Source organism: Rousettus aegyptiacus, unplaced genomic scaffold (genome assembly GCF_014176215.1).
Source record: "Rousettus aegyptiacus isolate mRouAeg1 unplaced genomic scaffold, mRouAeg1.p scaffold_m13_p_15, whole genome shotgun sequence".
Classification (NCBI taxonomy): Eukaryota; Metazoa; Chordata; class Mammalia; order Chiroptera; family Pteropodidae; genus Rousettus; species Rousettus aegyptiacus.
Genome location: NW_023416290.1, coordinates 46,671,480 through 46,699,101, shown reverse-complemented (window position 1 = coordinate 46,699,101; position 27,622 = coordinate 46,671,480). Strand labels below are relative to the sequence as shown.

The 27,622-nt window shown below is 43.2% G+C and overlaps 1 protein-coding gene across 1 annotated transcript in view; it reads left to right on the top strand.

The window, feature by feature from the left end:
* EXT1 (exostosin glycosyltransferase 1) overlaps window positions 1-27,622 on the top strand; it is a 254,859-nt gene that overhangs the window by 212,227 nt on the left and 15,010 nt on the right. The window contains exons 2-7 of the mRNA XM_016138175.2: window positions 10,913-11,006; window positions 12,548-12,655; window positions 17,274-17,393; window positions 22,817-22,949; window positions 25,425-25,543; window positions 26,682-26,777. Of these exons, the coding sequence (XP_015993661.1) occupies window positions 10,913-11,006; window positions 12,548-12,655; window positions 17,274-17,393; window positions 22,817-22,949; window positions 25,425-25,543; window positions 26,682-26,777 (670 nt within the window). The remainder of the gene's footprint in view (window positions 1-10,912; window positions 11,007-12,547; window positions 12,656-17,273; window positions 17,394-22,816; window positions 22,950-25,424; window positions 25,544-26,681; window positions 26,778-27,622) is intronic.

Below are 27,622 nucleotides of genomic sequence, written 5' to 3'. Positions count from 1 at the left end.
GGTCCGGGCACAGGTCTAAGAGCCAGGGTCATAGTGGTCAATAAGAACAGCTAAGCTCCTGCTCTCATGGAATATCCATTGTATTCTGAAAGACAGTGAGCAAGTAAAACAAATACATGTGTGAATTCAGGCAGTGGTAAATCCTAGAACAGGGATAACACGGGGCCACGGGACAGTGAGTTCCAGGAACACAGGCTGGTCTGTAAGGGCCTCTCTGAAGGTCGGCATGTATCTTGAGGTGGATTTTGCAGAAGAATGTTCCACGCAGGGGCATAGCAGGTAGGATTCCAGCAGATGCTAATGAATGTGGTGTGTAAAGTATCTCTGGTTCTATGAGAAGAGGATTGAACCTATTCTGGCCTGAAACTAATGTGAACCAGAGTCTGGTTCTCGTGGCTCTGCTCACGTGGGGACACACAAGAAGAAGAGAATTCAGGAGATACAGGAAAGAGGGGCGTGAGGAGACAGGTTCCCACAGAGTTATAGAAAACCATGAGGTTTTTGCGTTATTTTCCCCTAGCATTCAGCGAGCTACCTGGCATCGAGGAACCGCTGTGTTTATCCAGTCAGCAAACATCAGCACATGAAGGCAGCTTAAAGGCCACCTGATCTCCCTCTCCCCTATTAGATGCGTAAGCTTTTTTCTCTGTCCCACAACCTCTTCCCAAAATGAGGCCACCTAGGAGCTGGCCAGTTCCGTAGCTGCTTCTCAGGGGGAACTGTGGTGAGCAGAGCCGGCTGGAGGAGGAAGGGGAGGTGACTCAGCCCTTCGCACACTCCCTCCCACAGGGCACTGTAGTGCTTCTGTCAAAGGAAATGGCAGAATCTAGATTGATGGGCCTCCCAGTCTCCAGTGACCAAACTCTCGTGGGAGGGTGATTTGGTAAATAAACAAAGTGTGGCATTAGGTTGTTGACTATGACACAAATTTTAATGTCCCACAGACACAAATGCGCTCTACATGTATACATTCGCATAGCCAGATGGGAAAGATTAAACTTTCTATAGACAGACGAGTAGCTTCACACAGCTTTCCTGTTATGTTGCTGTCCTCTCACAGTTTCTTGAGATGGCACCACCTCCACCTCCACAGAGTTCTAAGGTCTCATTTGCTTGTTCAACACCCAAGGTCCAGGAGTGAGCCAGCCCTCACTGTCAAAGTCAGAAGGTGGATCCGAGGAATGGCAAAAACAGGAGAGGAGACGGGAAAGTGAGGTTAACGGAAACAGCCATCATTTCATTAACTGTAATTGGATTCTCAAGGTATTTTATAAATCACTTAAGTGCAAGGGACCAGACGAAAGGCTTAAGCACCGACCAAGAATGCAGGGCATGTCAAATTCGCTGCTGGGCAGCCCCTGCCTAGGGCCTACTTTGATGACACGAACAGCCCAGCAGGAATTCCAGACGTTCTCCTAATCCCAGGGCTGACCGGACCTGGCTATTGCGGCGGGCAAGAATGTCGTGGCTCAAGAAGGGAAGTGGTCAAAACATTGGGGTCGGCCCCGTTTTTTTGAGGGGGGTGGAAAGTCGTCGCCTTTGGACCCAGGCAGTATTTCTTCACGTTACAAACACTGGGAGGAGGTTCTGCTGCGTTTTTCCTCCGTGTGACGTGGAGGAAGGCCGGGGAGAGTTCAGTGGGAACAGCCCTGCACACACATTCAGCTCAAATGTGCAGTTACAGGTGTAACTCGTTTCGTTTCCCTTCGCATCTGTGCTTCACAGATGTTGGCATTTTTACAAATTGAAGGCGAGGCCCTCCACCAGCAAAAAGATTACAGTTCTCTTCAATGCTGTACTTGCTTGAGTGCAGTGGTCTGGGACCAAACCACAGTATCTCTGAGGTATGCCTGTAGTGTTATTTATCAGGGCTGGTGAAATACAGATGTCTCACCCTCATCAGTGTGCAGAGAGAAGACGAAATTTTTAATAAGCTTCCAGGCCTTTGGAAATAAAGACAGAGAAGAAAGGATAGCAAATGCACACATAGAAGAAAATAAATAAATAAAAGAATGAATGAATGGGCAGGTGGATGAATGAATGACACTGTTATCCGTGCTCTAAGTTGGGCTCAGTCTAAACACAGGAGTAGTACTCATTCTAGAGCACCTGATGTGATCAAGGGCCAGCCATGTTCTTAGCTACAGATTGTAATGAAAGACGCGCCTCTGTCTGCCTTTTGCCTTCACCGCCCCCACACACCTAAGTGCAAGCCGGCGGGCACTGAGCACTTTGCATCCGTTTCATAACTCTTTCTGAGCGGCCACTGCAGATAGACCCTGGGGTAGGCACTGGTCTACAGGAAGTAGGACCACGGTGCTGTGCCCTGGTGTCCAGTGGAAGGAAAACCAGAAAACGGGCAACTCGACACCAAGCGAGTAGTGGGCAGGTGAGCCCGGGTGCTGTGCGGGCAGCAAGAAGGTCCCTGGCCAAGGTTAGGGTATCGGAGAAGGCTTCCTGCAGGAGCAGACGTGAACATGGGAAGGAAAGGGGGCCGGAGGAGGGACGTGCTTCCGCCGCAGCCTCCTCCCTGGGACGTGGCCCGTCTCCGAGGAAGACTTGCCTCTGAGAACAGATGCTCCGTGCTGCTGGCCCTTGCGCTGGTCATTGCAGCTTCATCCGCACTTCCTGGCCCCGCTCCCCTTGGCCAGTGTTCATGGCGCAGAGCCTGGTGAAAGGTTAATGGTAAGATAATCACCTCGGGCTCCAAGTTGCCCGACGTCACTGCACAGACACTTAGCTATGCATCCGGGCCCTTCCTGCGCCTTTGCGGGGCCCATTTATTCCTCAGAGGTCATTTTTCTGCTAGGGCCTTTCTTGCCACTCCTTCCTCTTTCCCCGTGCACCCAGGTAGCCCTCAATTCAGCGTTTTCAGACGTGCTCTATTTCTAACTGGGGAATGTAGACCCAGGTGTCCTGGAGTTGCATTTATCTCTGAGCAGGGTGACATTTGGTGTTGCTGAGCACAAATGCCGGTGTTCCCAACACTTCGCCTCCTTCCGCGGTTAATGTCATGCGGCGTGGTGTGTTCCCAGTCTTCTATCTTTACCTTCGGGGGCACCGCGTCTCTCCGCCACCGGGCCAGGCAGCTCCGAGAGACAACAGAGCCCTTCGTGGATCCCGCGCTCCTCGTGCAAGCCGTAAAACACTTGCTACTCTCTGTCGTCATCTGTGAAATGGGGCCGTTTCACGCGTGGGTGGGCAGATTGCGGGGCGCAGCGCCCTGACCGCGGGAAATATCCCGTCGACGGTAGAATCATCACGACAGTGGTTATCATTAATGGCCGTCGTGTTGTTATCACTTGCTTTTATGTGTTAGCCGTGCAGCTGGTTAATGAGTGGGGCGTGAGATGGTCCGCCGCCCATTTTTAAGCATGAGGTGCCCCTGGTGCATGTTGTACTTATTAATATATGCAGGTGGCTATGGCCAGCAGGTCCAAGTTTAAAGTTCTGAGCTGTCAGCAGATGTTTAGGGTAGACCTTGGGCGGGGGAGTTTGACATGATATAGGATTATACCCAGTGTGTCCAGATGAGCTGTTTGATTTCAAGCATCTTTCTGACTCTCTCTTCTTCCCTGTAAAAAGCAGGAATAATCATATGCACCTCCCATTGTGGCTGTGAAGCTTAAATGAGATAATGTGTGTGTGTGAGTGTCAAGGCCCCCCACTGGGGTCCCCATACCCCAGCCAGTGCCCACAAAATGCTGCCTTCCTCCCTTTGCTATATTGAAGTGGATTTTAAATGGACACAGAAAGGTGATGGTCTTGTGTGGAAAGCAAAATGTGAAAGGGGTTACATACACACACCTGCTCCTGGTTGTTGCTGAGCATCGCTCTGTGTGGTGGATGGCCTGGAGTGGGCAGCGTCGTGCCAAGGAGCATCACAAAGAAAGAAATTCCTACTCCGTGACGTGGCTGGGTGCCCAGAGGTTACAGCAGCAAGCAGTGCTCACAGGCAGAAAGCGGTGCCCGGGTGAGGAATCACACCACCTCCAAATGCGGAGAGCCCCCCGCAGGGGGCAGTGAGTGTCCCCGGGGCTGCAGCCGGGCTGGCCGCCGTGCCCTGCACCACACAGTAGTATAGCTCACCTGCATTCGCCCGGCACCGGAGCACGCGGGAGCTCAGTCGGCGTGCAGAAAGACTTTGCGGAAGAAACTGAGGCTCAGTGGGTCTGGTGAATTCTCAGAGGCCATGGGGGACTATGCTTTTCTGTTTGTAGCTTATAAGCTGACAAATAGGGAAAGCGTGGTGGCCAGCGAGATCCGTTTTCCAGCTAAAAGATTCGCTCCCACTTATGTGGTTCTCAGTTCAAAGCTGTGCCTTGAACCAAGCTCATACACTTAAATTATGAACTTTTGAGTTTGCTCAACAAATAATTGAAATGTGAAGTGTTAAATCTGTGAAGGTGAAGAAAGGCTCTAAGGCATCATGGTTGGTAAATGACAGCACTGTCTTGGGCTGAACTGGTGTGACCTGGGGTGGAGTTTGGAGTGGGAGAGAGGGTTGTTTTAAACGGTAGCGGGTTGTCGCTGATGCTCAGAACTTGGTGAGCCACTTCGGACGTCACTCCATAAGCAGTGTTCCTGGAGGTTTGGGGGGCTGGCTGAGGGGGCAGCATGATGTAGTCGAAAGCAAAGGCCCTTTAGAATCAGAAAGCCTGGTGCGGGAGCCTCCTGGCTCCGTGGCTGTGACCCGCCTCGGCAGCTCACGGACTCTGAACCGAGCGCTCACCTCACCTGCGTAGCTGGCTTTCATCGAGTCCCAGGAAAGCAGTGGTAACAGGCCACTCTCCCGCCAGCCCCTCAGAGACTCAGGACCGTGTCTGAGTGCCAGGAGATACCAAAGAAAGCCCCTCCAGGGGTACCGCCGTGTCCGCAGCCTCACCCCCACCCCTCTCCCTGGTCCTCTCAGCCTCTTCCACCCCGACGTGGTTTCCCTCCCTTGGGTGCTTTCGTTGCGTCATGCTGTCCCCACCCTCAGGAATGCCCATCGGCTCCTCTTAGCCCTTTGCCAGGCTGATGCTGGCTCTTCTTTTAATACTTAGCTCAGAGGCGCTCTTCCTCCAGAGGAAATCCCCACCTCTCACGCTCCCCGCCAAAACCAGGTGGCGGCCATTGTTTCTCCTCTGTGTTTTCTCCCCCTTATGCCTCCATCCTACCATTTTCCTCACTTAATAATTACGTCTGAGAACACATTCGCCTTTGCACTGGACCTTCCTTTCCTTGAATAGGACCTGGCATGGGGTAGGCGTGTAAGTCATGTTTGTCGAATGAATTTTAAAAAGCACAAAGGAAGTGTTCGAGGATCTAATTTTATTTCCCTTATCCCAGTGCACTTTATAGAACTACACTAGTCATACATTGTTTTTGTTTTCTTTTTTTTTTCTTAAGGATGTGATTCAAACCTGGATGTAAACAGGGAAGATTAAGTACTTATGAGATTGGGAGCTGGAGGGAACAGATCTGTAGATATAAAGTTACTTTACAAATAAACACTTGAGACAAACTGTAGCAGCATCATGGGGAGATTAGACTGGTGTGACGGTGGTAGATGAGAGGCTGGGTCACTCGTTTCTTCCCTCTTGGATTATCAAACAGCAGCGCACATAGTAGATGTGCAGCTAGTTACAGACAGAGTTGTGGGAAGCAGCGAGGACCTGTGGGCAGGCCGCACCACTAACATCCGTGTCAATATGGCTTTTGATAATAAGGCGGTTAGAACCAGCTGTTCCATTGAGTCACAGCTTCTGTTTTTATTTCATTTTAAAGGATCTGCTCCACATTTCTTCCTGGTTCGGTCTTTGGGAATCTGCTATTTTTATTACTGTTGTTGTTTTTTTTTTAATATATTTATTCCTGTCATCTTGATATAATTTACCACAATAACTTGCATTTTCCTAGTACATTATAGTTTATATTGCATGGGCACAGTCTTATCCCACAACCTCGAGGCTCAGAGTTTAGACAGTTCACACAGGCTCACGTAGAAAGCAGTCAATCCAGACCCCAGTTCCTTGCCAGGTTTTCTAACTTTTCACGTTGGCCATATTTTCCATTATATTCTATTGCTTCCCTTCAGCCAAAATGATAATGCCATGTTGGGATTGTTTATAATGTACCCATGCTTTACTTAAAATGTATCATTCAATCTTCACAATGTAAGTATCAGCCACATTTTGCCAACTGGGAAACTAATATTTAGACAAATTTTCCAAGATCACGCAGCTTGAAAATAGAAAAGCTGAAATTTGAACCCAGGTTTGGCTGTCTCTGAAGCTGTTTAACCACTAAGATTTTAATTACCTTGCTCTTAACTGTCACATCAGTGGTTCTCAAAATTTAGGATGCGTCGTAATTACCTGGAGGGCTTGTTAACGCACAGAATTTGGGGCCCTCCCCCCAGAGCTTCTGATTGAGCAGACCTGGGTGAGGCTGAGAAATTACGTATCGACCAAGTTCACCGATGATGCTACTGGTTGGGGGAGAAAGTACTCTGAGAACCCCTGCACTGCGCCTCACCACCCCCCTTCCCTGGGCACACTGAACTGCCGCCAGCAAAAACGTGTTTCATATTGAGAGGAAGGACTTTAATTATGCTTTATTACATGGTCCATTTTAAACGGGGTGTATCCCATTCATTATCCAGCACAACTTTTAAGGAGAAAATTATTACGGCCGTAGAGTAGTACGTAGAGAGGTTAAATTGAGGGTCATGTCATTTTGACTGCGTTTTTCCTTGCAGTCATGTATGAAAACTGTTCTCTGTGTGTCTTCACCTCTACAACGGGGAACTCAATGCTCCTCCGAAAAGGGTAGCAAAACCATTTGTTAATTAAAGCTGAATCGGTGTGATTTACATGTCTACAATCAAGTAATATCAGGGAGAATTAGCCTGTCGTCTCCCCATCTTTCTCCCCAGCCCCTACTCACTGGTGACCACTAATCTGTTCTCCATCCCTATGACTGTTATTTAAAGGGAATGATACAGTATATATTCTTTCGAGATTGGTTTTTTTACTCAGCATAATTTCCTTGAGCTGGTTCTAGGTGTCATTTCGTTTTATTGCCGAGAAGTATTATGGGCTATAGGTGTACCGCAGTTGGTTGGATCATTTACCCGTTGAAGGACATTGGGATGGTGTCCAGTTTGGGGCTATTAAGAATAACACTGCTGTGGACATTCGTGGATAAGTGTCTGTGTGAAGATAAGTTTGCATTTGTCTGGGATAAAAGCCCCACGGTGCAATTCCTGGGTCATATGCTAAGCCCGTTGTTAATTGTCAGAGAAACTGCCAAACTGTTTTTCACAGTGGCCACACCACTGTACCTTCCAGCCGCAGAATGTCGGGGTTCCAGTCCCTCTGCGGCCTCATCTGCACCTGTATCATCTGTCCTTTTGATTAGAGCCATCTCAGTGGATGTAAGGTGATACTTCACTGTAGTTTGTTTGTTTTTTGTGAAATTTTTATTTTTATTTATTTATGTATTTTCATTATTTTTTTTTATGGCGACATTGGTGAACGAAATCCGATAAGTTACAGCTGTACATTTTAACAGTAAGGCGTATGTATTGTGTGTTTACCTCCCCATAGTTAGATTTCTTTTTGTCACCTTCGACCCCTCTTACCCTGTTTCTACCTCCCCCTTCCCCCCATCGCTGTAGTTTTGAGTTGCATTTCCCTAGTGGCTGTGATGTTGAGCATCTCTTCATGTGCTTCTTGGCACTTTGTATATTTTCTTTGGAACAATATCTATTCAAATGCTTTGCTTTAAAATTGGATTATTTGTCTTTTTATTGTTGAATCCTAAGAGTTCTTTGAATATTCTGGATAAATGCCTTTCATCAGATTTAGGATTTGCAAATGTTTTCTCTTTTCTGTGGGTTGTCTTTCTTCACTGTCTTGATGGGGCCTTGGGAGAGCGGGAGCTCAGTCTCCTTGCCTTTACTCTCGCCTCAACTTCTATGAGGTTCCGTTACTAGGGGCTGGTAATGGAACAGGTCATGGCTCCAAGGCCCCAGACACTCACCGTTCTCGAGGAGATTTGGTAGATTATCAGGAACAAATGTTTTTCCATTTGTCATTTTGCCCTTAGGACAATTTCCAGAGACTTTTTGAATTTAAATGAATTTTTAAAGTAATTTTTACCAGTTAAATTGTCGTTTGGCCAGGGAGAGTAGCTACAGAGTTCCTTACTGTGTCCGTCTGGAAGGCCAGCCTTCCATAGCGTATTTCGTAATGCAGATGCCCCCAGAAGATTTTACGCCTTAATTTCTCATCAGCCTTTTCTGGTTATTAGGTGATTCTTTGGTAGATGTAGAGGCTAGAGAAGGATCTTCTCTGTACAACACCTGTAGGACGGGAGCAGTGCCTGGAATATAGTAGTTCTTGAAGAGTAACTGAATAAATGAGTGAGTTTCAGCACCTAGAAGGAGGTAGATACGGATATGTGAGAACAGGAAAAGGGAGAGCGGGCGGCCCCCAGAGAGTTTGAGGCTGAGGGCGCCAAACACACGTGTGGCCCAATGAGAACCACTGTCTGCCTCCTCGAGGGGCATCATGACTCCTTCAGTTATAACACAGTAGTAACTTTGAGAAAGACTGGTTCGTGGGTTGAGCATAGTTAGAAATTTGAAAATCACTGTTGTAAGTTGTCCATTATATGTTCTGTGTATGTCTGCATGTCATTATGAATATACATGTTAAACATGTTTCGTACACAGGAGCAGATATCTATCTATACATTTATACACGCATATGTACAACAGTTATGGAAACCACTGGAACCGTGGAATGTCCAAAGGACATTCTTCTTTATTTAAAAATGATACCATAAAGAATAATGGGACGTTTAAACAATCTGTAGTCATCTAGCCCAGCTGACTCATTTTGCAGATGAGAAAACTGAGGCCCAGAGAGCTCGTGTGTTGTATTCATAGTCTCACATCTACCTAGTGGGCTCCTGATTCGTGCAGGGATAGTCATCCCTGCTCTCCTGCTACCTCTTAGGGGAATGAGCATGAGCCTCAATCACATAAGCTTTATTTGTTGCATCAGCAAATTCTCATTATAGACAACCACTAACAAGCCCCAGGTATAACTGCCATTTGAGTTTCTCCTCTAACTTTTCTGCTTTTCCTCTCCCTCTACTCCTTCCCTAATGTAAACTCTGCAGATGGCAGCTTTGAAAAGTCTTACAATCCAGAACATTAATAAGGTTTTACATTTTTAGCAGTCTAATGATGAGGATGTAGGACCTTCACTGCTAGTCCCTCAGGGGTTTCTATTCTTGGCATTTATTAAGGCATTTCCTGAAGTATATTTGACCTTTTTATATTTAAAATTTTCAGTTTAAACTTTATGCATATATTTGTGTGTGAGTGTGAGTGTACATATTTCCCTCTTCTTTGTCGATTGGGTAGAGATTCAGACGTTATCAATAGTTGAGCTTGAACATACATGTCAATATTTTCCCTATGTTTGGTGAGGAAAAAAGAAGCCATTACCATCATAATTTAATATTTTTAATTTAGCTAAATTTGGGCCCTCTAAAAAATCTTTTCTACTTTGAAGTCTATTTTGCAATTTAATTAATGCAGCAAGGGTTTTTATTTTACTCTCAATGGAGATAATCTTAATCCATTCATGGTGACCTTTTCTTGTGCAAATTAGTTGTACACGCTTGTTTAAGCAAATGGTCCTTTGCATGATGTCTCTTCTTAATGACAGGTTTATAATTGAAAATTGGCTTGCTCCCATATGCCTAGTTTGTATGAGAATATAAAAATAGATGTGGACTTTAAAAATATATATGTATATATCAGTATCCCAAGAAGAGGAGGAAAGAATCCAGTGCCTTCGGGCTATGATTAAATTAGACTATTAGAGTCAGAAAATGCTGGTGACATATGCTGCTGTCAAAGTCACACCTGGCTGATGAGCACTGGAAGCTCTTGAAAAATGAGAGTGATTTCATCTTAGCTCTTAGAATCTGGGCCTTCACAGGACACAAGCCATCTCTAGTTTACCAAATATTCCTAAATTCATAACGAATTTTAAACTGCGTGTTTAGGAATACAGAGAAATCACTTTGAAACTGGTAACCCTAAACAAAATGAAATACTCCTCATCTTTCCTACACTTCACCAGCATAAGGAGACAGGTGACATGTTGTATTTTGCATTTTTTTCAAGTGCAAAAACAGTATAATACCATTAAATGGTATTTGTAAAAGAAATCATCTTTTCTGTGGCCCAGTTTCTTGTACCTCATATATATATATATATATATATATATTTATGTTGATGTTCCTTTTTTCCCCCATTTCTCAGCCTAGTTCTTTCCCCTATAAGTTATGTCAGCCATTCTTATACAGAAGTATTTGTCTGGGGTAACTGAATGTTCTTGGTTAAATGTAGAAACGCCAGGTTAAGGATAATATAAATATTTTGTGCTTCTAATGGAGGTTTCCTGAGTTGCTTTAATAGCATGGTTTTAAGGGATAGGGGACAAGAACAGTCTTAGTTTGGTGAATGACACGGCATTAAAAAACTAGCAGTGTTTTTTTTGTTTGTTTATCTTGTTTTTAAGCTTACGGGGACAACCCATTTTATCAAGACACAAAGATCTGATTTTATAAGCAGAGGCTGAGCAAGCTACTTTGTTACTGGGACCATCACACTTGCCTTTTATGTACTATTTGCAAATGACTCTAAGTACTTAGTCCAGCATGAAGGTTCACATTTGTTCTCCACGCAACAGCCCCCACCCACCCGTGGAAAAGTGAGCACTGCCCATCCGGTGTATTTCCCGAGTTGCTCTGGGACTTTCATGCAGGTGTGCACCCACAGGTGTTCGTTCATTCACCCTCCTGTCATGTCTTTGTTCACTGATTGCGCCTCCTCTCCTTTTAGGTATGATTATCGGGAAATGCTGCACAATGCCACTTTCTGTCTGGTTCCTCGTGGTCGCAGGCTTGGGTCCTTCAGGTTCCTGGAGGCTCTGCAGGTAAGAGACCCCGAAACCCAGGACAGTCCTGAGGACTGAAGGCAGACTGGGGTGCGTTGAATCTTAACGTCGTTCCTGGGATCTAAACAGAATGTGTGGTTTGCCTTGAACGCCTAAAATCTGTTTTCCCAGGAAAACCTGCCACAGTTTTCATAAGTGGGCAGTGGGAGGAGGATTTACTCACTGCCATTGGACCTGAGAAGATGAAATGCTTTCACCACCAAAGAGGATGGGTTCCTCAGGGACACATTTGCAAACAGGGGGCAGGTTTGATGCCACCAGGCAGCCCAGCCGGCTCCTCTCAGAGACCCTGCTCTTTTCCTGGAAGCCAGTCTCAAGAGCAGTGAAAATGGCACATGGGCGGTGCTCCCCAAAAGCAGGGCGCCCTGTCCCCTCTCAGTCCCTGCTCAGTCTCTCTAAGTTGCGGGGGTGATGGGCGGCGGGCTGGCGCTGCTCTCTTGGCCCAGCTGTTCCGAGGCTCTGCGGGTCGGACGTCTCCGGCCGCGTCTCCGAGACCTGCGTGGGGTCTCCCTGCTCATTAACTCACTCTGCGGAAACACCTTCTCCTGTCCGGGCGCTTGTCCAGCTTCCCCACGCGGAAGCTGCAGCCAGCCTTCCTCGACGGCGAGGAATCGCGCGCCCCGCCTCTCTCCTCCTCCACTCCCGGACCCCTCGCTGCTGTGTTCTCTCCTCTCTGTGCTCTGCACCCTGCCCGAATCCGCGCTTTTGTCACAGTGCTTCCTAACCTCCATCGTTCTGTCCTGCTCTCTGTCAGAAGAGGTCCCTCTCCTGAAAGTCTTTTTCCAGGGCACTCTGAGCGTTCTGCGAAGCGAACCGTCGCGCAGCCTGTTGGGATATTGTGAGGAGCACACTGCCCTCTGGTTTGCATTTTGAGTTATTCGGGGTGAGAATTTTGTCATTAGCCTGGTGTTTCTGGGCTGTTAGGTCACTGTGCAGGTAGTAAATCAATGTAGCCGGCTTGGACCCCTCCACAGTGAATTCTGGTTCAGATGTTTGCAGGGCAAGGGGAAGGCAAATACACCACAACGTTTAAGTCCACAGAATGCTTCGTCACGAATGCCAAGCCCCGCTCCACTCCCTGTGACTTATGACAGTGGGGTATGCCACTTGCAAGCAGACTTGTGGCAGTTAGGTTGACAGAACCGTTTATATTGAAGGTTGGTTTTATGCTAGGATTTTGTTGGTGAAAGATTTTGTTACATCTGTAAAACCGCTCCATTGAGGCCAGTCATCTCCTTGGGAGTAAGGACAGCCAAACCATGTTCCAGAATAGAAACGGGGCGTTAGCATTCTAGGGCAAGACTTATAAATATTAACATCTCGGCGGGATACATACAAGCTTCATGTGACTTGATAACTCATGAAAGCTCACTTTCCTTCTGGCCTAAGCAGTCCAGGACGCATGCAATGTAAGACATGCCAGTAATTGAATTTGTACTGATTTCAGCCCTGATTGGAATGGTCCCTGCTGTCACTCCCCTTCTTTGAAGTCCCCTCATGAAGTCCCCTTCTTTGCACAGGCCGCCTGTGTCCCCGTGATGCTCAGCAATGGATGGGAGTTGCCATTCTCTGAAGTGATTAATTGGAACCAAGCTGCCGTCATAGGCGATGAAAGATTGTTATTACAGGTAAGGAGGGGTTTGTGGCCTTCAGCAGATCGGTGGATTATTGCTGCCCCCACCCAAACTTTCAAAAACGATGAATCCAAAAGGTCAGCTCTATAAAAGAAATTTTATCAGGAGAAAATTGCCTGTGTCATGGTGAATATGAAGTCATTTAATATGACATTGTGCACTTTATAACACAAAAACTGCTCGGGTCCAAGGAATATATTAGGAAAAGGAGAAGTTGCAGGTAACGCATATGAGCTGTGATGGTGAGCAGAGGTGTATAGCTACACCCTGCACTATCCAGGATTTTTAGAAATGATATGACAGGTGTGTGTTTGTTTTTTTTTTTGTTTGTTTGTTTGTTTGTTTTACTATCCCACCACTTTGTAATCCTTTCCCCTCTTTCTCTATTTGCCTTTAGATTAATTTTCAGAAAGAGAGAGCTCTCTCGAGTTGATTCGTATTATTAGTCTTATCATTGTTTAAATGATCCACTCTGGGTTCCTGACTGAGTTTTATCTCTAAGTTATATATATATTTTAAAGAGGAGACTCTAATAAAAAGAGGGTTTTTTTAAAAAAAAATGTATTTTTGGCCATTTAGATTTTTCTAAATTTAATTTTATTGTGGTAAGAACATGCCACATGAAACCTATTCTCCTAACGCATTTTCAGTCACAAACATCGTTGGCTGGGGTACGACGTCGTGCAGCAGGCCTCCGGAGCTCGTCCGTCTTGCTTAACTGAAACCTGACGCCCACTGCTCAGTAACCACCCGTCCCTGGCAGCCATCGTTATACACTTCAGTTCTATGAATTTGACAATTTTAGATACTACATATAAGTGGAATTATGCCATATCTGTCTTTCTGTGACTGGTTTATTTTACTTAGCCTAACGTCTTCGAGGCTCATCCATGTCATCTTATATTGCAAAATTAAGACAATATGGTTAAAACATCCATATTACCCAAAGCAATCCATCGATTCAATGCAGTCCCTATCAAAATCCCATTGGCATTTTTTACAGATATAGAAAAACAATCCTGAAATTCATATGGAACCACGGAACACCCCAAATATCCTGATCGGTCTTGAGAAAGAAGAACAAAGCTAGAAGCATCATACTTTCTGATTTCAAAATATCATATAAAACCGCAGTCATCAAAACACTATGGTCCTGGCATAAAGACAGACATGCAAAGCAAGAGAATAGAACACAGAGCCCAGAAATAAATCCACGTAAATATGGCGAACTAATCATTGACAGGTGTCTAATAAAAGTTTGAATTTCTCAAGAGCTGCCTGGGAGGGAGATACAGTACCCACAGAGAAATCTGAGGGCAGCCATAGTTGGTCACTTGGGATTTCAAAGGTCCCTTGGAGCAATATTTAGGTTCTACACAAATTGCTACGCTCCTTTCTCTAAAATTATAGACTATTTTAATGCTTCTCTTTCATGGCATTGTGTACTTTGTCTTGAACTACCAAAATAGTTGTAGAATTATTTCTTCAATGTCCTCACTTTGGTATCCAGAAAGTTACGTTTCTCACTCTGTTGATTCTACTTCTGTGCTACCACGCCGTCTGCTAGCTCGCTGGTGCAGTGAGACAGTACTATCTGTCCCTAAAGGAGCAGGTGGAAGATCGCTAACTGCGAGGGCTCTGGATGAGGCAGGCCGAGCTCAACACAGCTCCCAAAGCATTCCTTCTGCTTGGTGCTCTCCTCTGTGGTCTTAGGCCCAAAACAAAGGAGTGCGTGGTCCAGCATGTCCCTCCCCCAAAACAGACAAGTATGTGCATAAACATGTCCTCAAGAGAGGTCAGACAGAGGTGATAAATATGGCTCTGTTCCACACTGCCTTTGTCCTTTTGTGATTTTGAAAAATAATGCATGCTCATTCAAGGAAGTGAAGGAGATAAAAAAAACAGCCATGAATTTTTCACATGCACACCAACGTCCCTGTGAATTCAGCGTGAAAAGTTGGGAGTCTGTCTTTGCGGTGGAGAGCATTCCGGGTGCTTAATTTCACCAGTCGATGTGGATTTTGCCTTCTGTGGCAACTTCCTGCAGGTTTGGTTTTTCGCTCAGCGCCCACCCAGACTTGTTGGAACTTTCCCCTCTTGTGCGCGGACCGTCTTTGTCTCTGCACAGCTGCCCCCGTGCTGAGCAGCGACTGTACTGTCGGCGACAGTGGTTCTAAAGAGTTGGCCACGAGCCCAAACGTCTGCTCTGGGAAATGTTTTTGTTATGTTACAATTTTTCATTTCCTGTTTTAGAACAGCTCGGATGCTTTTATTTGCATATGTTCTCATCATCATGTCACCAAGACAGCTCGGTGTGGCTTCTCTATATCTATTTTGGTAGATCCCATGAGTTCTGTTGCCACACATGACCTTTCATTAAGACTTCATTGAGTTCGCAACTTCCAAAACAATCTGGCCAAATTGGAATTAATTTATCACTTTCCCATACCCGTCTCTCAGGACAAGCAGATTTATAACCAATAGCCAAATGCCATTAAAACTTGGAACTCTGTCTTTTCAATCAATTGGAATTATCTTCCAGAACACTTTGCAGACGCTGTCAGACACTTGCATTGTGCACACAAACAGGTAAAATATATTTCACTTGACATGGCAACATCTAGATGTGTCTTTTATAAGAGAAGGGAGTGTATTGGTAGGTTAATCTCTGATGTTCCCTTTTTCCTTTCATACCCACGGCCTACTCAGTTTTCTGGAGACCACATAGTGATGACAGCTTTCAGCATTTTCCTAATGGACTGGTTCCTCATGACCATGATAAAACAGTGAAGCCAACCTATATGACTCTTCCAAAATACCACTGACATTTAGAAAAGGGCATGATTATGAAAATTGAGCAGGATAATTTTTTTCTGGTCTTCCGTGGCAAGCTAGGCAATTTTCTCAGTGAGTAAATGAAAATAAATTTGCTTTGACTCATCAAGGATCCATGATGTAAATAAATGGTTTCTCTACCTTCTCCAAGGGTATTTTACTTCCGTTTGACCTGAGCTCTGATTTCAGGCTAATGTCTGCCTGCCAGTGTTTCTCCTGTACCTGTTGTCTCCTTGCTTCTTCAGTGTTGGGAGTCCAGGAACACACTTTGGAGCACAGATTTACTCCCTGCTTTTTTGGACATGGCCAAAGCAAGTGAGCTTGTCCTTCTGTTCTTATTGTGAAGCAGCTTTATTGCTCCCCTTAAGAGTAAGGCTGTTATCTCGTTCTCCTCCAGTGGAAATTCAGATGGAATCTTAGTCACAACGCCATGGGTAACTTTCTTATTAAAGCAGCAAACAGAACATTCCCTCTTCAACCCAGGCCCCTATTTCTGTCTGATTAGTTACACATCAGGGAAGCAAGCATGCAGAAAGAGATGAGCACAGAGGGCAGTTGCTAATCACTGGGACTCTCCCCTAAGAGTATAGATTCCGTACATGAAAGAGACCTTAAACTATACGTGAAGATAGGAATCAAGCCCAGGAAACGCACCAGAAACCCGTGAAGTACACTTCAAAGCAAGTTCACATGTAGACATTAAGCTACCGGTCTAACTTTGAGGATCATCACCCTTATATCAATAATTATAATAGCAGTAGTAATAATTGCTGTATTGATTAATCTCCCCATGTTCTAAAAATATGCTAAGCACTTATGTGATCTTTATTACAACCTTATGATATTAGTACTGTATCCCCAGATCAAATAACTTGTCCAAGGAAGCACAGCTAGTAAATGCTGGAGTCAAGATTCCCAGTTTGGTCTCACTCTGTATCCCTGTGTTTAACCGTTAAGCTTCATTGCTACTGAAAATAATGATATCCCTATAATGGCTTCAGATGGCCATGTTCAATTCAGCTCTTAATTTCTTAAATAACTACTACATAAAAGCCACTCCTTGAGCCTTAAAATGTGTAGCAGCATGAACAGGACATAGATCCTGCCTGCAAAACTGTGTGGCGTGGTAGACAGCAGTGATGACTAAACATATATAAGGTGGGAAGGATTGTGTTAGATTGTGATAAGTGTTGGAGCCAGAAAGAGAGATCTTGGGGGGCGCAGAAGGGCTCTCAGAGTGAGGTCAGAGACAGGAGCACAAAGGTTTGACTAACCCCAGCTTCAGATTCATTGGAGAGGCTCAGAGACATTCCCTAAAAAGTCCCCGAGTAGATAATTTGTAGTCCCTGGCATGGCATGTCTTAACAGTGCTTGGGGGTGGGGAGGATGTCTTTTAGCCTTTCCCCAAGTCCTGTAGCTCCTTCCTTCTAAAAGTTGGCTGTCCACGTGGAAGATCAAGGATGTGTGTGGCTCAGAAGAGAAAATGGCAGTTGCTGCTATCGGAATAACCTAAGCAACCGATAAGCCGCCTCTGAATCTTAGAGGTGAACTATACCTTTAATGCATTAAAGGTCATTAAAGCTGATTCCCAATAAGTGCTCTTTTGTGCCTGACACCTCTGAAAGGCATTTCATCCTAGAGGTTGGTGATTTTTAGTAGCTCTGTATGGTGGAAGCTAAATGTTACGAAGAATAAGAGCCCAAGTGGCTTATTTCGATCCAATGGCATCTCATCGTTTTCCAGTTAATAGTTATTATGTGTTCACCTTGTGTTACAGATTCCTTCTACAATCAGGTCTATTCATCAGGATAAAATCCTAGCACTTAGACAGCAGACACAATTCTTGTGGGAGGCTTATTTTTCTTCAGTTGAGAAGATTGTATTAACTACACTAGAGGTAAGTGGGACCACTCGGCTCTCTGTTTAGAATAATGGTCCTTTATATACTACTCTTGGCCTTCTGTTTGCTGTTGCTGATTTGTAATTGGTCAGATGGGGCAAAACCAAGTTATCTGTGCTTGGCTATGATAGCTAAAAGCCCCTTTTACCTGCTCTGCCATGCCCAAGCAAATACCTCCATTCCTGACAGCCTCCGTGGAGGAAAAGTGACATGAGGAGAAATTATCCTCCCGGCACAGAGATCAGCTCTGACTTCCATGACTTCAGGGATATGTGGCTGTCTGTCCTCCTGCCGTTCAAACTTAATGGCGTTCTTGAAGACGTGTTTCTGGAGACCATTTAGAAAACATATAGTGATGAATTAGGGGAAGATATACCATTCTAAGGATATGAATCATTTACTGGCACCGTAGTCGATTGGCATTGGGAAACAGCAAAATTAATTCTCAAGACACATACAACCCAACCGTCATCGATATTCCAAGAATGTGTTAACAGGGAAATCAGGCGCAGAAAGTGTTAAATTTTACGAAATCAGAAAATCTTCTAGGCAAAGGGGTACCCATCTTCAAGTTGCTTTTCTTTCTCAAAGCAGAAGAAAAAAAGGAAAGGGAAGCATAGAGATGATTGGAAGTAGAGCAGGTAGCGATGGCCTGAGGCTGTGCCAAAGTAGCACAAAGAGCTAAGAAAAGATTTAGGAAACTGCACACTCATGAAGTACAGGCTTACAGGAAGGAGAGCAGAGGTCCTCTTGTGAGGCCCAGCATTGGGGTGGTTCTGGAGTGTGTGCATAATGAGGTAGGGGTATTCTTGGCCTTGCTTTTGAAGTATTTACTTTGGAAAAGTGATTACGGCTCCAAAAGCTCATGTACCTTGGAGCACACACTGAGAAGTCTGAGTGATACCAAAAAAACTGACGTCTCCGTGTTTCAGCGATATCACTGTTTTCTCACCATCCAGGGTACCAGGGCCCGTGCTGGTCATGCCCCAGGCACAATGGGGCATTTACTTACCTACCTTGAGCCTAGGTTGGTCTCCTCCTCTCACCTAGGGGTATGCTATAGTCAGAGTGTCCTCTCATGAATGGTATCTTTTTTTTTTTTTTGTCTTTCTTTCTATCCTGGAGCCAGGTGTAAAGGGCTATGTAGGACACAGGTCCCATCATGAAGGGGAAAGGGTCACAATGGCTTCAAAAGGCAAACAAACTTCTCTTATCCTCCAAAAGCATTCCCTTCAATTAAAATTGATTGAGTCTTCTCTTTTGTTCATAGCAGCAGATTTGAATATGTAATAGACGCTGCTACCCTTTCCTTTGATCTCTGTCCTCCATCTAAGACCCTTTCTAGGTCCTTCTAAGGAAAGTTCAATGTCAGTTTTTCTTTTTTCTTTTGGAATAAGAGTGCTTTTTATCAGAGAAGTACATGTTCATTTTAGAAAATACTGAAAAATACTTAAAGAATAAAAATAAAATATTCTGCCCATAAAAAATCACTATTGACATATATACATACACATTTGTGGCTTTTCAATTTACTATTTCATTTCTATATATATACACATGAAAGTACTAGAAAAATTCATGTATATATATATAGAAATGAAACAGTAGTAAATGAAAAGGCCACAAATGAAAAGATTGCCCATCGTTGATAAAATAGAAAGGCATGTCACAAATTGGGGTAAGATATCTGTAACACAAGTCAAAGGTTTAATGTTTTTAACATGATAAGCTATTAAAAGTTAATGAGAAAAAGTGGGACAACATTGTGGCCATTTCTGTTTCTCTCTTTGTGAGTTGCCTGAGCAAGAAATATCTGAAAAATATTTATTCTTACTAATATCCTAAGAAATGTAAGTTAACAATAGTTTCTGCATATATCTTGCCCTAAACCTCTGTTTCTTTGAGGTAGAGTCCTTGAAGTGGGAATAGTCAGCCAAAGAGTTTAGTAATTTCTAAGGCTCATGATATGTATTGTCAAGTTACTCTTCAAAAAGGTTGTATCAATCTAGAATCTCACAGACTGGGGGAGACCCTCTCTTGCACACTTGTCAGCCATAAGGATCATAATTAAAACATACACATACACAGCTTTGCTAATTTGCCAGATGAAAATTGTATCTCATTAATTACATTTCTTTTGAGTTTGGTTTATTGCATAGATCTGGTCTCTTGCCTGTTAAGTTACTAGTGCCCAATTATCCTGTAGTAACAGTTGGATGTGTGTATTCATCAGAATAGGAATGTAAGTCAAGCTCTTTTCGTCTCTGTGCCTGGAAAGGCTGTTTTCCTCTTGGATTTAAGCCATGTCGTTCTTCAGCGACACAGTTGTTTTGAAAACACTGCAAACCATATACTTAATTCAAATACATAACAACTGTAAAATCTCTTTATATAAGTTTTCAAGATTAGATTGTAACAATTTGACTTCTCGAGTGAATTGCTTGAGAGATACCATCCAGTTTCCCTTTTTAATTCAGGACTCAGAGTAGCCCAGAATCCAATGTAAACAGAAAAGCAGAGAAAATAGCAGAAAATGCTATCCACATACACAAATGAGCAAGCCAATTTGCTTATATAAGAATGATTCAAGTAATGCATATCATAAATGACCACTTGGCTTAGAACTTAGATAACATAAATCATTTGATTCCTGCTGGAGATCCTAAGGTATGAGGACAATTCAGAGGTACTCCCAGACACCCTAGATTTGAGGATCCCTTGCTTTCCATTATTTAAAAATAGATATGGCACAGAAAAAAAGAAAAATAAGGAGCCTGTCGTTCTTCCTTTCTTTGAATTCATATTAATATTATTCTTATTGAGGGTGCCATTTGAGATTATAATGAAAAAAAAAATCCTGTGTCTGTATATGTGTCTCTATTGATTTTCTTTATAGCCAAAGAAGCGTCCAACCTCTAAAGGTAATGTCTTCTTTCAAACAATAAGAGTGGATACTAAGTGCCTTAAAAGGATGCTGGGAACTGTCCAGTATAGCAACAGGGAGATTTGGAAGTTAGGAAAGGGACAAAATGACCTTTCTATTTGGTGAAATGAAATCCATACTCTTTCAAACTTTTGAGAAGGCATTGCTATGGAAACCTTTTGGAAAAACATTTGGCAATAACATGAAGAGCCTTAAAATTGTTTATACCCTTTGACAAGGTCTTAAAGAATCAATCTTAAATGTTGGAAAATTAATTCATAATTGTATTTATCGCTTTGGATGGGAAAAAATTACACTGTTTTTGGTTGTTTAGAATAAGTAAACCATCAATACTATTAGTAATATGGAAAGATATCTATAACATAATAACTATGATATAGCTGTGTAAATTGGAAAAATCTGTACCTAGAAAATGAACACAGGAATGAAAATTTTTCATTAACAGCAAAAAAAATAATAACAATAAATCAAGTCTTAAGTATTAACACTTAGGCAGCTCTTCCTAACAATTCCAAGAGGTTGTTATAGTTGATATTTTATTGTTTTATTACAAATAAGGAAAGTGAGACATTTCGGTAGCCACATGCTTGACCCAGGTTAAATTCAATATATGCTATTGTTTTCATATCTTTGCTGATATCTTTCTGTCAGGATCCATTTGAAGAGAGTATAACATGCTTACTGGTATTTCAGAAGTGTACTATAACTTACTAGTATATCCTTAAATTCAAAAAGATAATAATGGGCTACTCAACCAGAAAAATCTATGACAATGAGAAAAGCATACCACTTGGAGACCTGCAATGACCCACTTTGTGACATCTCTGAGCCCATATCATTTGTAGATAGGTCAAATTTATGATCCTATCTGTTGTCAATTTACTCTGCGTCTTGATATCCGTATTTATTTAAGAGACCGCATACTGGAAGGAACTTAAATTTGGACAGCAGAAAAAGAGGATCTAAATGGAAAACAATAAATGAAAACTATAAAGGAAACTAAATAGACAGTGGATTTGGACAAATAATAAATGCTGGAATAAATGAGATACAAAGCGGAATTGCTAGCCATGCAAAATCCCTTCGCAACCATAACGGTTTCCTCATAATCCGTGCCTAGACAATGCCATTTTAACACATCTCTGTTATAACACAGAGTAAACATTAATATTTTAGCTACATTCCTGAGATCTCTATCATATTAGAAACCTCTACCTAGCACATAAAATTAGCAATTTTGATCTGGGGGAAAGAGAAAATGCAGACACTGTTGAACTAACGTATTTGAGTTCTTCTAAATTTCCTCTTTGCTTCCTTTTTCTTTTTCTCATTAAGAAATATAAACATGATAAGGTTTGCAAAAATAAATGTATCTCACTTTATTATTTGCCTAGTCACTACATGGGATGAGATGAGGGTGTTAATAACCTTAACAAATAATAAAACTCCATTTAAAGTGACCTGTACTTAAAATCCTATTGCATTAAAGAGGGATCTGAAAAATGATGATTTAGGTTTTAAATATCTTGAGACATATGGCTGGCTTTTTCTTTTTCTTTTCTTTTTTTTTAACTATAAATAAAAACATTGCTGAAAACATGAAATTCTGTATCAAGTTAATTATTTGCCAAATCATATCTTAATGAGTGGTTGGTATAATTACAAGAGTTTGAAAGTCACAGAGAGAAATCCGTAAAGTGGACTAATCACATTCATCTGACAAATGATTCAGGATGGGAGAATGTTTGACTCTAAATGTAGAATTTAATGATCTGCAAGGTCCCAAAGTCCAAAGAAACTAATGAACTAGCTTGGCTATTATTAGTCTTCATATGCCATGGCTCTTGTCCTATTACATAGGATGTTTTAAATAATTGTTAACTCACTACTTTTTGAGATAAAATATAGGAAAGCTTCAGCTAACCGGTAGCCCGGAGTCCTGCAGTTGACTTTGAAAGGAAAATGAACTATGACAAGCAAATAAATCTGCTTCCTAAATTAAAGCGGCAGATCAAAACCTCTACACCTTCTAGAATGTGTCATACCTCAGTATGCTTCCACATTAGTCTTCACATGGTCTTCGTTGACATCTCTGTGCCCTGGATCAAATCTCAGTATGAATCCAGACCCACTGCTCAGCCACCAAGGACATCGTTCCATACACGCCATTTTGAAATGAGCGCGGACTTACTATTATAGAAAGATAAGATAAAATGTATGGTTAACTGAAGTTTAGTTAGGAAACTTGATTGGCTGTAATTCACGTCTTTCACTCCTCACTCTTTTCCATTACTCTGTCCTTCTCTTTGTGCCTCAGGTATTTTTATCAGTGGAGAGATAACGGCGGGGCGGGGGGTGGGGGTGGTCCTGGTCGTAACTTTGGGTGTCTTCATTCCTCCAGTTTGGATCGAGCATGGTCCTTATCAAATGCCGTCAGGACCTCATCCTCACCCTGTGCTACATTTTCATCTTCTAGATTATTCAGGACAGAATATTCAAGCACATATCACGTAACAGTTTAATATGGAACAAACATCCTGGAGGATTGTTCGTACTGCCACAGTATTCGTCTTATCTGGGAGATTTTCCTTACTACTATGCTAATTTAGGTAAGTGAGTTCCTTCCAGTGAGTACCCTTGTGTGCCCTCCAGATGTTGTCGAGGGTTAAAGCACCTTGATTTTTCTGTTCTATAGCGGGGTCTTCCTAATTGTCTTCCCTAGAGATTGCTTTCTAGAGCCCTGTCATCAGTGGTGTATCAAGGTCAAGAATTATAAATCCAGCAGAGCATCGCGAAATGAGAAAAATGCCTTTCTGATCTGTGCAGCTACATTTTGTATTTAGTAGCATCATTTCCTTTTGAGAAATAGGCTCCCAAATTATGGATCATTTTGAACACGACAATGGGGTAGCTGTAATTTAAAGTCTCATCATCTATAAAATTGAGCTAGAAGAGCTTTCCCTAATTTTTTTTTCACTATCCCGACTTTATCGCACACCAAAGAAAAACTAAATTTATACAGAGAAGGAAAGGAGAAAGATTTAAGAATATATGACAAGGGAGAAATTTATCACTCATTCAACATTTATCATGCTCCTCTGATGTGCTATGTTAATGCAAGGCTAGGTGATAAAAACAAATCAAATGAGATACAACCTCTGCTCTCAGGCAGCTTTTAGTTTAATCCTTATGAGGCAAAAGGCAGTGGGCAGAGGGAGAAAGGTCTACAAAATGCTGCCATGATCACCGTAGACACTTCCGTATTTGGGGCCCCAGTTATCCTCTGCAGTTAGTTATATTAGTAACATTCCCCTCATTCACCGTTTCACATGTGAGAAACCCTGGCATAGCAAAGCATCTTTCCAGTCGATGTGCCAGAAAGGACTCTAGATTTTCCAACCAGTACTGATGATTCTTCAAAAACTGTCTCGCTCTTTTTAGAGTCGGACATATTTTAACTGATAAGATGAAACTTAAAGAAATTCATGGCCTGAAATATCAGCCAGTGGCTAAGAGCCCTTTGATCCAAACCAGATGGGTTATGAGGACCATATCACAGTCAGTGAGCGGCCCACACTGGGGGACATATTTAGAACTGAGCAATTTCCAGATTAAGGCCGTACTTAAAATTTCTATATATTTCTTATACAGCATTAAGATTATCATTGAAGTTGGAACATTAGAAGTATGTAAATAATACTTCTTAAACTCTTACAGAAAAATCAGAAAACAGTAACTTGTCTTCGCAATTAAAAAGAGAACCCCTCCATCATATTCATTCCTCTTACTTGGTAAAACCTTGAATGTGTATCTCAATAGTGGGAAGACTCGATAGTAGATCTTTCTGACATGCAGTTAAAGTACTAATTTGATGATGTAACTTACTCTACAAGCATTCGTATAATCCTTTAACACATATAGTCTGATTCTTACCTTTATCTCATCAATATCAAAGCTTAACTTGAGTGTTTCTGCCCTCTTTTGTTCACATGTAAGCTACTGAAATGCGAAACTAGTGCATCGGAACCAATGACGTTTTAAAGCACTTTTTAACTGGTCTCCAGTTTCTTAGTTCTTCTGAGCAAATTCATTCGTGGGGAAGCCGTCTCACTTCTTTCTCTTCGGTCGCCGTTTTGCTTATTCACGACACCTTTTTACCTAGGGCTTCAGAGCACACAGTTGGCAGAGGTCTGGGTCACATACCTTTTTTTCTCAGCTGTGTCACTGCTATACAAACAAGAGGTTTTTGGACGTATAGAGGCTTCCGATCCAAAGTAATGATGGTATTGGTGATGGGGATGATGATAGCTGCTAACAAAGACCGATCGCTGATTATTCCCTGGGTCCTGTCCTAAGCACGTTGTATTCATCAACTCATTTAATTTTAATAACAACCCCATATGTTTGATACTATTAGTATCAACCCCATCTCGCAGCTCTGGAAACAGAGTCAAGTAATTTTTCCAAGATCCCAGCAATCCTAAGTGGTAGAGCTGGGATACAAAACTTAGTCAGGCTCTGGATGCTGTTCTTTTAACTTGTACCATTTTTTAGTTATTGTTGGAAATAGTGTTGATCAGGCAACCCCCCACCTCCACCCTCACCCCTAACTACATAATTAAGAATAAGACAGATGTAAATACCCTGGGAAAGAGAACACAGTTACTTAAACCCATACAGAAATATTAAGAGTCTAGAGTGGACCCTTTCTTGAGTTGAGAGTGGTGTGTGTGTGTGCGTGTGCATGTGCGTGTGCATGTGCATGCGTGCGTGTCTTTAGACTTTGGGTACCTACAAAGCAGAGGGAAGATCAAAGATATGCACCCCCAGGAGAGGAAAAGCAAATCAAAGGAAGAACCTGGAAATGGACGTCGAGCTATATAAATCATCAAGGTCTCGGGCAGCCGCAGCCGTTAACCAGCAGCTTTTCACCTTGTTTGTGTTCTGTCAGGACGGGAGGGGCGAAGGGGAAGCATGCTGGAAGGGAACAGTAGCCTCAGGGCGAGACTGCGGGGCGAGGAGGAGTGATTTTTAAGTCGTGATTTTCAGTGCTTCACTAGACTCCTCTCCCCTTTCTGTTTCAGGTTTAAAGCCCCCCTCCAAATTCACTGCAGTCATCCATGCGGTGACCCCCCTGGTCTCTCAGTCCCAGCCAGTGTTGAAACTTCTCGTGGCTGCAGCCAAATCCCAGTACTGTGCCCAGGTGAGTCGGGGGTTGACAGAGCAGCACCTGCCTCCTCCAGCTTAATGGACCAGAGACCCCCACTCCTTTCCGGCCACACACTTTGCTCCTCAGGACTCATCTGATGTTCACGTCCTGTTACTCCCCTTTCATTTGTCATGCCTTGTTATGGCCTCTTCATTAACTTAGAGGTTCTTGGAAGGGGAATCTGGCACAGGTAACAAGTAGGTTGCAAAGGGATCTTTGTACCGGGGTAAAGCTATGTATGAATATGATCTTATCCATATAACTGTCTGTCTAGATCCCAATACATTTTTTTAAAGCACATTATTTTGTTTTTAAATTCCAAAGTGATAAGAGTAATAGAAACGCCACTGGGAAGACCCAGAAAATGAAGTTTCAACAGAAGAAACAGACTCGTTGGTGTCAGGTGTCAACTTCTTTTTTTTTTTTTTCACAGCAGTCATGATTAATTATGAAATTTGAGAGCAGAAGATTATATCTATGGTAACCATATTTGCCAAATCAGCATCACTCCCATACTCTTTACCAGTGTTTTTTCTGATTTGTAAATTAGTTTACAGAAGAAGGCTTACAAATGAGGAAAGAATTAAATCGTGTTGAAGTATGCATTTCTGAACTAAACACATTTATTAGAAATAATAAAGTCACACAAAAGCAGCAGCCAGCCATTCTGGAGAAGCTAAAGCATGAGCTCATGCTAGTCCTGTCTTGAATTCTTTTATTTCTCCCACGTCGCCTGGTGTAGTGCAAGTTCATAGCAGATGTTCAGTGTACATTTTTATTTAATTTGATCAGCGTCGTTATCTCGCTCATCGTCATGAGATCAGAATTTTGGAAACCACTTTATTAAGGTCCAGCAGCCCTGAAAGACCTTTTTTCCCTCCAGCTTTCTCCCATCCCCTCGATGCAATTTTTTAGGTTTCTCTTTTTCTCTCCTCTCTCTTGTGGAAGCGATCGGGTTCTGAAGGTTTGTACGGGAGAGGACTCGCTTTAAAATCCGTTTTGATGTCTGCCATTCTGCCTTGCTTCGATCCCTATCTCCTCTCTTTCTGTCTGTGAGGAGAGACGTTGGGTTGGAGGCCTGTATCCGTCTGCCTTCCAAGCCGTCTAATGATCCACTCACTGTTCCTTTCAGATCATAGTTCTATGGAATTGTGACAAACCCCTCCCAGCCAAACACCGCTGGCCTGCCACTGCTGTGCCTGTCATCGTCATTGAAGGAGAAAGCAAGGTAGGATTGGAAGGAGCCCTAAATGTGGAACCGCCCTGGGATCTGCATTTCTCTGTGGGGTACTTTGGGTATTGGCCCTGGTTGCCTCACCCTGCTCCTGGGAGCTGCGGGCCCTGAACTGTTCTCTTTAAAACTGCACCTGTCTCTGAATGTTCTCAGCTTTGATAGCCATAAGATTTCAAATTAGGGAATCCTGGGTCTCCAATACTAACCCTTTAGGATGGGGATCCCCAACCCCGGGACTGGTCCGTGGCCTGTTAGGAACCGAGCCGCACGGCAGGAGGTGAGTGGCAGGCAAGCAGGCAAAGCTCTGTCTGTGTTTGCAGGCGCTCCTCAGCGCCAGCCTCACCGCCTCAGCTCCACCTCAGACCATCAGGCATTAGATTCCCATCAGAGCACTGGTCCCTGGTGCCCGAGAGGTTGGGGACTGCTGCCTTAGGAAATTTCCGACCCTTTCCTTTGTCAGCTTCCTCTTCTACAAAATAGAACTAACAACACATACCTCATGGGTTGCTGGTAGGATTAAATGACTTCAGGGCCTAGCAATTGTAATCTTTCTATAAATGATGAGGATAAAGGTGAGGCTTCTGCTGACGGTGGTGACACACGGTGTTTGCTTAGCCGAATAATCTGAATCGGTTGTGTCTTTCAGAATAGTGGTTTGTTCTCATATTTATCTTAGAAAGAAAAAGGACATTTTCACCTTAATTTTGTTTTGGTGTCTCCATCAGAGAGTCTCATGAGTGCTGCCTAGCTGGTCCCTTGCCTCCATCCTCCAATTCATTTGGCCTAGAACGAAATGATCTTAATCACCCTGTGGCCCTTAAAGGACTTTACTTGCTAAT